This window comes from Manis javanica, chromosome 11 (assembly GCF_040802235.1).
Source record: "Manis javanica isolate MJ-LG chromosome 11, MJ_LKY, whole genome shotgun sequence".
NCBI classification, from domain to species: Eukaryota; Metazoa; Chordata; class Mammalia; order Pholidota; family Manidae; genus Manis; species Manis javanica.
This window is the reverse complement of record NC_133166.1, coordinates 32,386,594-32,397,318: the sequence shown is the minus strand read 5'-3', so window position 1 is coordinate 32,397,318 and position 10,725 is coordinate 32,386,594. Positions and strand designations below refer to the sequence as shown.

The 10,725-nt window shown below is 46.4% G+C and overlaps 1 protein-coding gene across 4 annotated transcripts in view; it reads left to right on the top strand.

Annotated features, from left to right (window-relative positions):
- The first annotated feature begins 5,007 nt into the window (after positions 1-5,007).
- The window catches only part of GALNT18 (polypeptide N-acetylgalactosaminyltransferase 18), a 332,956-nt gene continuing 327,238 nt past the window's right edge, over positions 5,008-10,725 (top strand). Inside the window, exon 1 of one of the 4 annotated variants that reach the window (XM_073216198.1) lies at positions 5,008-5,729. In XM_073216198.1, the coding sequence (XP_073072299.1) occupies positions 5,706-5,729 (24 nt within the window). In that variant the 5' untranslated portion in view covers positions 5,008-5,705. The remainder of the gene's footprint in view (positions 5,730-10,725) is intronic. The other 3 variants (XM_073216199.1, XM_073216196.1, XM_073216195.1) reach the window with 3 other exon arrangements.

The following is a 10,725-nucleotide window of genomic DNA, read 5'->3' as shown; positions in this document are numbered from 1 at the left end:
CCTGTAGTTACAGTTCCATGTGTTTTGCTTTTCAGATTTTACTGTATATATATGACTCAACTGGGAATTTTGTTAAAATGCATGTTCTGATTTAGGAGATATGAGATGGGTCTAACATTCTGCATTTATAATAAGCACCCAACTTATGCTGGTGCCACTGGTCCACAGACCACACTTTGTGTACAAGATTGTAAGGTATGTGCATTTTTAAATTTCAACATTATCACTGCCTAGCTGCATTCCAAAGTGACTGTAGCAATTATACTTTCAGCAGCAGGAAATGTGAGTACTTATTTCTCGTATATTCTCTTTTACACTTGAAAATTATCACATTAAATCTGTCAGTATGATAGGTGAGATACGGTATTTCAAAATGAATTTCCTGATTTTTAACAAGTTTAAGCATCCTCTTGTGTATTTGTTGAATATATATACCTTTTCTTTAGTTAACTGCTTGTTCATATTCTTGGCCCATTTTTCCATTTGGATATTTTTGCCTATCTTATTGACTTATATGAATACTTTATATTTTCTGGATATCAACCCTTATTGATTGATATCCAGATTTAATATCAAGTCTATTAAATATCTTGCAAATATTTTCCTCTAGGTCTGAATTGGCAAATGCCCACCCAGTAGAACTGTTTAATGATTGAATGGAAATGAAGCCCTTTAGAAGTTGCATAACTACTTATTGGGGAGGAATTTGATGCCACCGTCAACTACTGGTGCCTTAATCTTTCATATTAATATGATGATGTGAGATTAGAGTGTATCAGATTAGAGTTTACCAGATTGTGTTACAGAGTGTATTTGTTGGCCTCCACTAAGCAGTGTCTCTTTGACAGTGGTAGTGCAGGTCTGTGAATCATCTCTGCATTACCAGACCTAGCCCTGGGCCTAGCACAGAGCAGGCACTCTGAAATATTTAGTGGATGAGTAAGTGGACAGATGGCTAAGTGGGTCTAGTTGCAGGATTCCCGTCAGCATCTGCCCTGCAATTTATCTAGGAGTTGCTCTGGGCCTTCAATAAAATAAGAGGAGCCAAGAGTCCATTTCTAGGATCCTTTTCTCCTTTTTAGAGGGCAGTTCCCTCTGGTGGCTTGTCATCTCTCTTTCACTTACTTTTCAGATACTTTGGTGCTCAGAGAGTAATGGTGAGAATAGTTAATACTTATATTTACATTATATTTATATATACTTGTATTTATAGTATAATAATTGGAGTGACTTAATGTGCTTGATATACATGAATTTACCTAATTCTCACAACATCTCTGTGAGGTGATGATGACAATTATTATTATTCTTATTTTATAGCTGAAGGCACAGACAGGTTAAGTAATTTGCCCAAGATCACACAGCTAGTAAATGGCAGGGCTGGAATATGAACCAGCTGTTTGGCTCCCTAGTCTGTACTCAAGAGACAACATATGAAAAACACTAGGCCTGACACAATGTAGGTGCTAAACTGAACATTCCTATTTTTGTCCACTTTCCCACCTTTCCAAAGTATGGCTTTTCCAACAATGACGTCTCAGTCCATGGGTTGGCAGAATCCAATTTTGGACCTAATGTTGTCCACAGCCTTTGTCTCTGAATCTTGCATCCATCCCTGCTGGAAGCCCCCAAAATCCATTTTCTGTGGGATCTGGCAATCCCACTTTCCATACATCCAGATCAGGGATTGAGGCTTTCCACCTTCAGGGCCCACTTTTCCCTTGGGGGTCCCCAAATCTCAGTCCCCAAGGCTTTGCATGGTGCTGCCATCTGGTGGGTATAGATGATCACTGACATCCCTCTCTGATGAGTGGACTCTTGCCATTGGCCAACATTGGTCCACTGTTCCTTTTTAACTTCCAGGTCAGGATACTCTACTTAGAATGTAATCAGCTGGTAGTTAAACTCCATCAGTGACTGGCTTTTCCAACCCTGGTATCAAAGATATTCCAAATGAAGGTTAATATTGGTGGGATGACAGTGTGGCTGTACTTGTGAATAAGAAGTCCTACTTAGCTCCCTTTCAAGTCATAAGAAGAAGGCCCCTGCCTATTCACTACAAAAGATGGGTGAAATCCAACATTGTGCTAAGGATTTTAAACATCTACAGCCCTTTTTGTAGATTCTTTAAGGTACTCACTTTCCTTTGAGTGGAAGTACACCAGGTTCAAATGCTAGGCATTAAGTGTAAAGAAATGCATTATACTGGAGTCTCTGCTAGGCCTGCTCACATCCATTATCTAATGAAGTTCCCAGTTACCCTCTGATGGGGGGTTTATTTAAAATAACAGTGAGAAAATATTTAGGAATTAGATAAATGACCTAACTTGAGAACCAGAAACATCCTTCTATACAAGGATGATTTTTAGCAGCTTTCCAGACTCAGAAAAGAGTCCCATATTGATACTATGAGACTCAGATTATACGTACTTGTCTGGAGTAAAGCAGGCAGAGCCCAAGGCAACTGGTCCTTCAGACAAAGCCTCAGGGTCTCAAGAATTACTTGCTGGATTGAATGTAATTGAACTGAAGGTCAAAGATATGAATCTCTACTCAGATATTATATATAGGAGGGCTTACATGGGGGCTAACTCTTTCTAGCCTTGTGACCATAAAATCTTTGTGGTAAAGTCTTTGTGCTCCCTTCCAGTTCACTCTTTTATAACAAAGGGCTGGCAGTTGTAAGTAGAAATTTGAAGGTACTGGGGGCAAAAATGAAACAAAATGTTCCCATTTTGAACATCCTATCACCCTTTGCAGATCACTGCAGTACTGATGGTAAAGAGAGATGTTATGAACAGAGAGCCAATGTACTGGAGCCTAGCTAGGCAAGATGAGCACCTGGTTGCTTGGAGCTTTAGTGCCTATTAGCTTTCATTGAGCTAAAGAGCCCTGATTACTGGTTTGTGGAGAAACGGTAGGTTGGAGTTCACAGAGTTGAGCTCTGGCCTGGAAGGAAGCTCACCTGATTCTGAGCACCCACTCTGTGCCCTGCACAAATTAGAGTGCTTTCTGGGGCATTCTCTCATTTAGTCTTCACAACCAGTACTTCAGCAGGTATTGTTCACGTTTGACATGTGGGGAAATTGAGAATTAGTAACATTTTGAAACTTGTCCAAGTTCATGTAACTAGTAAGTGGTTGGTCTGGGATTAGAGTTGTGGAATCTGGCTGCACCTCCACTGAGAAGTCTTTGAAATGGACAACTTGACCCTGTGACCTTTCAGAGAGGAAAACCTGTTCTGCATTTTTTCTTTTGTTTCATTCATTCCCTCCACACTTATAAACTATCTTAGAGGATCATCTGGACAACAATTTAAGGTGATGTAATCTACTTTGTTTTCTCCTTGAACCTTATTTTTTTTCCCCATTAAGAATGTGAAAAATGAGTATTGTTTCCTGTCTGTCTAGCCCTGTTGTGGTTCAGGAGAATCCTGGGAAGAGCTGAACTTCTAGGGCTCCTCCTGGGAGAGGGTATAGAACAGAAGGAAAAATTAGACCTTACTGTGAGCTATACTCAAGGCCAGAGCCTGTAAATCCATCCAACCAGCAGAAAGTCCACATCCTTCATGGATTAGCTGGTCATACTTCCAGAGGAGAAGAAAGGGAGAGGCATGTTTTCTTCCCTCCTGGATGTAGATTTCTTTACCTTGATTTTTTTTTTCAAAAATAGTGCATGTTCTCTCCTCTCATTCAGATGGTCCCCCTCTATTCTTTCCCCAACTCACTTCATGGTGTCTATTTTCACAGCATCTTTGGGGATTTTCTGTAAGCAAAGCACTAGTTGAAGGACCCCCCCCTGGCTGATGGCCAGAAAGTGCCCCCTTGCTTGGCTTTGAGCCCTCCCCCTTTTTGGGGTCAGTTCTTTGAATTCAGAAGACATCACCTGAGGGAGCACCTTGCCTACTCTGCCACTGCTGCCGGGGTGCTGGTACAGGAGGTGGGCATGCAGCAGGTTGCCTCCCTGACTCTGCAGGCCAGGGAAATGAACCCCTAGATGGAGAAGAGGATATAAATCTGTGTTCTAACGTCTCTGTTTAAAGGAATTCTAGTCAGGTGCTGACAAGAAGTGAGTTCAACAGAAAGGGATTTGCTCCAATAACAAAATAGTGCCAAGGGTTGGAGTCTAGGCATGTTCCTTTGCTGTCATGTCAGTTGCACTTCTCCCTAATATCAGTCACAAACAGCATGCAGAGGAACTTTATAGTTCGCAGAGAGCTTAACGCCTCTCGCCCCACTGCCCCACCCCACCCCCGACACACACCCGGGATATTTCTGTGCAGGGTTTCCTCGTGCCCTGAGATGAACTCAGTCCCACATGGATGACAACTGGACTGGGGTTACAGGATAGCTTTGTTTTGGGAACTGCACAGGCTACAAAAGAAAAAAACCACCCTAGACCGGGCAAAAATCTTCGAGGGGTATGGTGGTGGTGCTCCAAGATCTTCTAGGAGATTCCTAGGAGGGTTTGCTCTTTGACAGTTGCCAAGTCTGGAGACGTCCAGGTGGCCGGCAGACACAGCGCGTCTGACAGGGCGGAGGTTGAAGTGAGGCCAAGGAAGAAGTGGATGCCAACGAGGCTTGACCAAAGGCAAGACCGGGCAGACGATCCAGCCCATGCTTTCTTGGCCTCTCTGTGCCCTGGCAACCAGGAAAAGGGTCCAGGGGTGGGTTGGTGGAACCAGAGCAAGAAGCCCAGCGGCCGCAACGAGGGGCGCTGAACCGCTCAAACCCCCAAAGACAGGAGGTTCCTGCGCGAGAGTTGGAGGTGGAACTCCTCTAAGAGATGAAACCTGCCCATCTAGGGACTGGGACTGGCGGCGCGCCCTCTCTGGGAGCTTCAGGTCTGGGGCGGCCAGCGCGGGCGCCGGGGGAGGCTCAGGCGCGTCCCCGGAGGGCGGGAGCCAGGGGCGGCCAGCAGGTGGGGCCCGGGGGTCGGACTCCGCCCCGCCCGCCCTCCCTGTTGGTCCGCAGCCGCCCAGCACCAGCCCCTCTCCAGAGCCGGAGCGCGATTGGTGGCGGCTCTTGTCGCTCGGAGGGGGCCGGGCCGCCGTGCTCCGCGGCTCTCCCCGCCGCCACCGCCGTCCTTCTAGCAGCGCGGGCCGGTCGCACTGCCAAGGCAACCGGCTCCTGGCGATGGGAAGCGGTGCGGCCGCGGACCCGGGCTGTGGCAAAGTTTCCCAGACGCGCGTATTCCGGCGCGCAGCTGCCGGACACCCGTGACCGCTCCAAGAAGGGCTCGGAGGTTTTTAATTTGGAAACAAAATCCACCTCATTTCCTTTGTCAAGCTCTCTCCCCGAGTGGCCAGCGGCGGGAGCTCAAACTTGGGTACAGCAGCTTCACGGGCAGCAGACCCGGCTTTGGGGAACCTCCGGACCCAGGTGCTCGGGCGCCAAGCGGCCCTTGGCTTGATAGGGGGTGTGAGCGCGGGGGAGTCCGGGGCGCGCGGCGAGGAGGGTTCCCTGGGAGCTCTATATGGAGGAGGGAGCCCAGAATGGTGTGCACCAGGAAGACCAAAACTTTGGTGTCCACTTGCGTGATCCTGAGCGGCATGACCAACATCATATGTCTGCTCTACGTGGGCTGGGTCACTAACTACATCGCTAGCGTGTATGTGCGGGGGCAGGAGCCAGCGCCCGAGAAGAAGCTGGAGGAAGACAAAGGGGACACCCTGAAGATTATTGAACGGCTGGACCACCTGGAGAATGTCATTAAGCAGCATATCCAAGGTAGGGCGCCCCGGATAACTTGGGCTGCTCACAAGGCCCGGGAGTGCCTAGCGCCGCGCGGGGTGCGCTGGGGTTAGTGCGCACCTATCGAGCTACTGTGGGGCGCTGAGGCCGCAGTCGCTTGGGGGCTGCGTGTCCGCTTTTGCCTGAGTTGGGGATCCTCGGTGTCTGAGGCAGTGCGCTCTTCTACGGGGCACACGTGTGGGTGTGTGCAGCTCGCTGGCGGTGTGGGGGCGCGCTGCGCACGTGTCCAAATGTGCTTGTGACTCCGCGGCTGGTTGATCGGGGGCTCTCCGGATAGCACACAGGTCCTGTTCAGAGTGTGTGTACGTGTGAATGATCGTGTGTGTACAAGAATGCGCGCGCGCTGGCCATCGAGCTCATTTGGCCCATGTAAAGGCTCAGGGCGAGATGCCCGTGTGGCCCCAGCTGTAGGCGTTTGGAACCCACTGGCTGCAGGAAGAGCCGCGGCCTCAGCCCTGCTGTGCGCGGTCGGTAGGCTGTTGGAAACGCACGGGGATCTGAGGCTAGTGGTGATGCTTAAACATATTGCGGTTCCCACCCCCACCACACCAGCGAGTCCAACACCTTCTCCTGGAGTGGGCGTTGATTCGGGGAAGAAGCCCCGGAGTCTGGAGCTCTGTACACTGCGGTGGCTCTTCCGCCCAGGACGGGGAGAACCCTCCTAGGGCTGCGCCTAAACAGCGGGGCCGCTCGCGGCCGGGTGAAGGCCGTTCCCTTCGGCAGGTCCACTGCCAGGCCCAGGGAGCGGCAGGGGCGGAGCAGACCGACCCGCGCGGGGTGGGTCTGGAGCCTAAAACAACGCCGGTTGCGCTCCAGGCCAAGGGGAGGATAGGGTACTGGGCGCTCTCCAGGGCAACCCCCGTCTGATGAGCTGTTAGAGTCAGGGGATGGAGAGCTCTGGGAGCCACAGGCAGGGGAGCCGAGAGTGCACACACACCATATACGTGCGTCTCTCACGTTCACACTTCTCTCTTCTTCGCCTCCCTTCTCCCCCTGCTTTCTACCAGGCATGTGAGTCTTTTAAAGGCAGGGAGCTTCATTCACCTGGACACCTAGTAGGCCAGCCAAGCTCTGGGTCCAGTACCAGGCAGACCTTAGCAAATATCGGGTTGAACAGAAGGCTTTCTTTTGCAGGAGCACTCGTGTTTACACGTGGGTGTCTGGCTCCAACCCTTGCACCTGCTGTCCCTGCCAGGTTATGGGCAGCTCTGTCTACATTTGGTCTGTTTCCCACATGTCCAGAATAGTTCCCTCCCAGAGGAGGTTCAGGTGAGTGCAGGAGAGGTGTACATACCCATTGAGTTCCTGATTAATGTCCTCAAAACAAGTGCATGGCTCCAGGACACCTCCGCAGAAAAGGAGACCATTGACAGCTTCTCCTTCATACCTGTCTATGCCACTCAACCCCGCACTGGGCTTGCCAGACCAATTTGTCTATCTGATGGTCCTCTTGTTGCTGTTTATTACTTTTTCCATCCAATGGGTCTGGATTGACAGTTAATAAGCAATAGAAGTACAATGATTGCCCTAGGGTGATTCAGAATGTTCCCAGAGAGACACAAGGTCTTATCCCTTACTTTGACATTTCCAGTTTGCCTAGAGATTTTGAGACATTTTCATTCACAGATTCTGTGTGTGTATATGTTTCTGGAAAATGATTCTCTTGTGCCTTACAGTCTAGTTGGGGGGCAAGGTACTGCTTTGAGGAGACATTGTTAACCCATGAGCTCATCACAGAATGGCCACCATCATGTTGAGTGTGTCCCTATCACATGATTTACAAAGCTGTACATGAAAATGAGCAATGTTGAAGTTGAAAGGAGCCTTTGTGATTTTGTTCCCAGGAAACCTTATAACTGTGCAGTGGTTGGAACTTTCAAAAACTGAGAGAGGTGGGGAAAAAAGAGGCAGCAGGTCCCTTAAAACGTGTTGGTCCAGTTCTCTTTTGTATCTGTGAGACCGTATTATATGACTCCTGTGGATAATCAGAAACTCCTTTCTCAGGACAGAAAGGCAGAAGCCACACCCTGTAGGAGTTGGGGAAGGGTCAGTGACCTGGGGGAGACTGGACTCCCAGCAGGTGGGGGGTCCCAGGTTACTTGGTTATGCCAAGATGGGGTAGTGATTGCTAGTGACAGCTCCCCTAGTGGTGCTGGAGCCATCCTTGAACTACAATTTGGGGAATTTAAAGTAAATTTACGGATTTACCTTATTTAGGTGAGGGGCCTACAGAGTTTGGGAGTAGCTAAGTGCAGTTCTTTCAAAGCAGAGGGTGGAAAGGACAAGATCAGACTCTCACACTTGATGAGATAGACTGTATATGTGTATTCCACTGTCAAGTTTCCCCAAGTCAGAGTCAGTAGTCTTTTGGGCATCCAGTTTACCCTGCTGAGCTGAGTGTGATTAAGGGAATAATAGCAATAGCTAAAAATTATATAGCACCTCTTATGTGCCAGGCACTATTCTAAATGCTTTATGTATATTGACTTATTTAGTCCTTGTAACCCTATGAGGCAGGTAATACTAGAGCCATTTTACAGGTGGAGAGGTTGTACGACTTGTCTAGAGTCACACCACCATGTGGTAGCGCAGGGATTTAAACCCAGCTAATGCTGCTTCAGAGTCTGTGTCCTTAACCACATAGCATACTGTCTCTTAAGAGGGCTTGTGAATGGCAAGGGAGACAGAGGTCCCTGGTGTTGCTTTATGGTGGGAATGGATGTCCCAGTGAGAGTCCTCAGAGGATGGCTGAGGGATGATGGAGTCGTAGCCTTCCATCCCATTTGGAGACTCTCCCATATATCAACTCAGGAAGTTCTGGATTTTATTTTGTTTCATGCTGAGAGGCAGAGGTTACATTCATTTAAAAAAGTGTTTGTGGAATACCCAGGACATTTCCTGGCAAATCCATGGAGAGTAGGTGTTGGATGGGTGAGTGGATGAATGAATGAATACACAGTGCAGACAACCCATTGCACTGGTTAGTCATTAATGAAAGCGTTTCCATTCTGCAGCTAGTATGTTTTGCTTTGGAGCCTTGCTCAGGCTCCTCTTTGGTTTGGAAGGAAATTTGTTCAGGAAGCTGCAAATGTCACAAAATGTTCTGCAGGATGTTCCATAGGACCTGCAATTAGAAAAGGCTTTGGAGCATCACCCTCGAGGTCTGTTCTAGGCATGACTGAAAAGTTTATTTTCCTCTTGGAGGTTGCTGTGATAGTATTTTAATTTGTTTTCTGATTGAATGATTTAATTAGATGGTGTTTGGGAATCTCTTGGGAATATAAATTGCAGTTTTGAGAAAAATTTTTTTTTTTAACACATAGATGGTAAAGGAGAGGGTGGGTAACTCCAGATTTTAAAAATAGCATCTGAATGGGCTGGAAACACAAAATAAGTGTTTGGACAGGTTTGCTCTTAGGAGGAGAAAGATGGGATTGCTGAAGGTGGTGAGGGGATGAGGAAGAGAGTGTCCCAGGGGAGACCTAAGTGTTAAGAAGTTGGGAAATGGAAACATTGATTCATGCCTTACTTTGGAAGTCTACTAGGAAAAATATAACTCTCCCTTTTTCCTGGTTAGCATCTTTTTGAATCTGTAAAATAATGTGCCAATATTAAAGAAAACATTTTAAAGTGTATGGAATTGCCTCTAGTCCACTCTATTCTAATAACAACTATTTGGTATTTTGGGCATTCCCTTCTAGCTTGGTCTACCTGCCTCCATATTTAAAAATGAAGGTGTAGTCGTGGTTTAATACATGACTTCTGCTTTTTTCAGTTTGCTTTTTGATAGAAGCATTTTTTCTTGTTTGCTGCATGGTTTATTGATCCAGCACTTACTTATTGGAGACCTAATATGTGCCAGGTACCATACTGGGGAGGTGACTCTGGGTGCAGTGGTGAATTGAGACACTCCTTCCTCCTGTCACAGTGGCCTTGTTTGTAAAGGATGATAGAATCTCCCTTATTCAACACAGTTTTGGTTAAAGTTAGTCAATCGAGAAACTGTTTAAATCAGAGAGTAAAATAGAACATTACATACATGCACTAAATATTTTATTTTAATACTGTTCAAAATATACATTTATTTGCTGGTCTTTTGGTGTAAGGCCAACCAAGCCTTTGTCTTTGAGCTGGGTCTGCCAATTGTTTTTCTTCTCATCTTCCATGCATAAACCGCTCCCATAATGTACTGTTTACAAAGTCTGATTACTCGTTCTGTTTTCTTTAAAATTCATTGAGAACTGGAAGATGCTTATGAAGCAATCACAGTGTAGTAGCCTAAATTTTTATGACTTTGGTCTTTGCAGCTATTTTGTTCACATGTAATTTGGCTGCTGTTTAAAGTCTTTATAAAGTCCTTCCAGAGCATAATAAATTTATTTTCTTAGAAACAACAACTCTCATCATTTTAGCAGTCATAGCCCATTGGTTTATATAATACATAATTTAATTATGGTGTTACAATGACAAGTTATCGCAGTACATTTGGGAAGAAACCCAGTGGACTGTTGTTAAGCATACAATTCAGTTGTTAGCAGGAGATGTGAGTGGGTGCAAGAGAGAAAAAGCTGACACAGAAGGACAAGGGTAGCCTGGGGCTCATTTTACAGGGGAATGAGAGCATGCTTCATCTGGAAAGGTGATTAAGTGGAGGGTTTTTAAAGAGAACTTTTACTGTATTTTTAACAACTGTGTAATATTCCATCACTAACAGACCATGACTGATTTAACTACTTCCCTATTATTGAACATCTCTTCTATTATATTAATGTAGGTAACATCTTCACCTCACTATGTTCTTCTTATGAATTATTTTTAAGGATGTATTTCCAGAAGTGGGATTATTACTGACTCAAAGAGTGGAAACATTTTTATGAAAGATTGCTTTTCAAAAGGAAAATCTTTCTATACAGCCACTAGTAATGTATTATTGTGCTGGTTTCATGGAGCTTGGCCAGCATTGGGTGTTAAT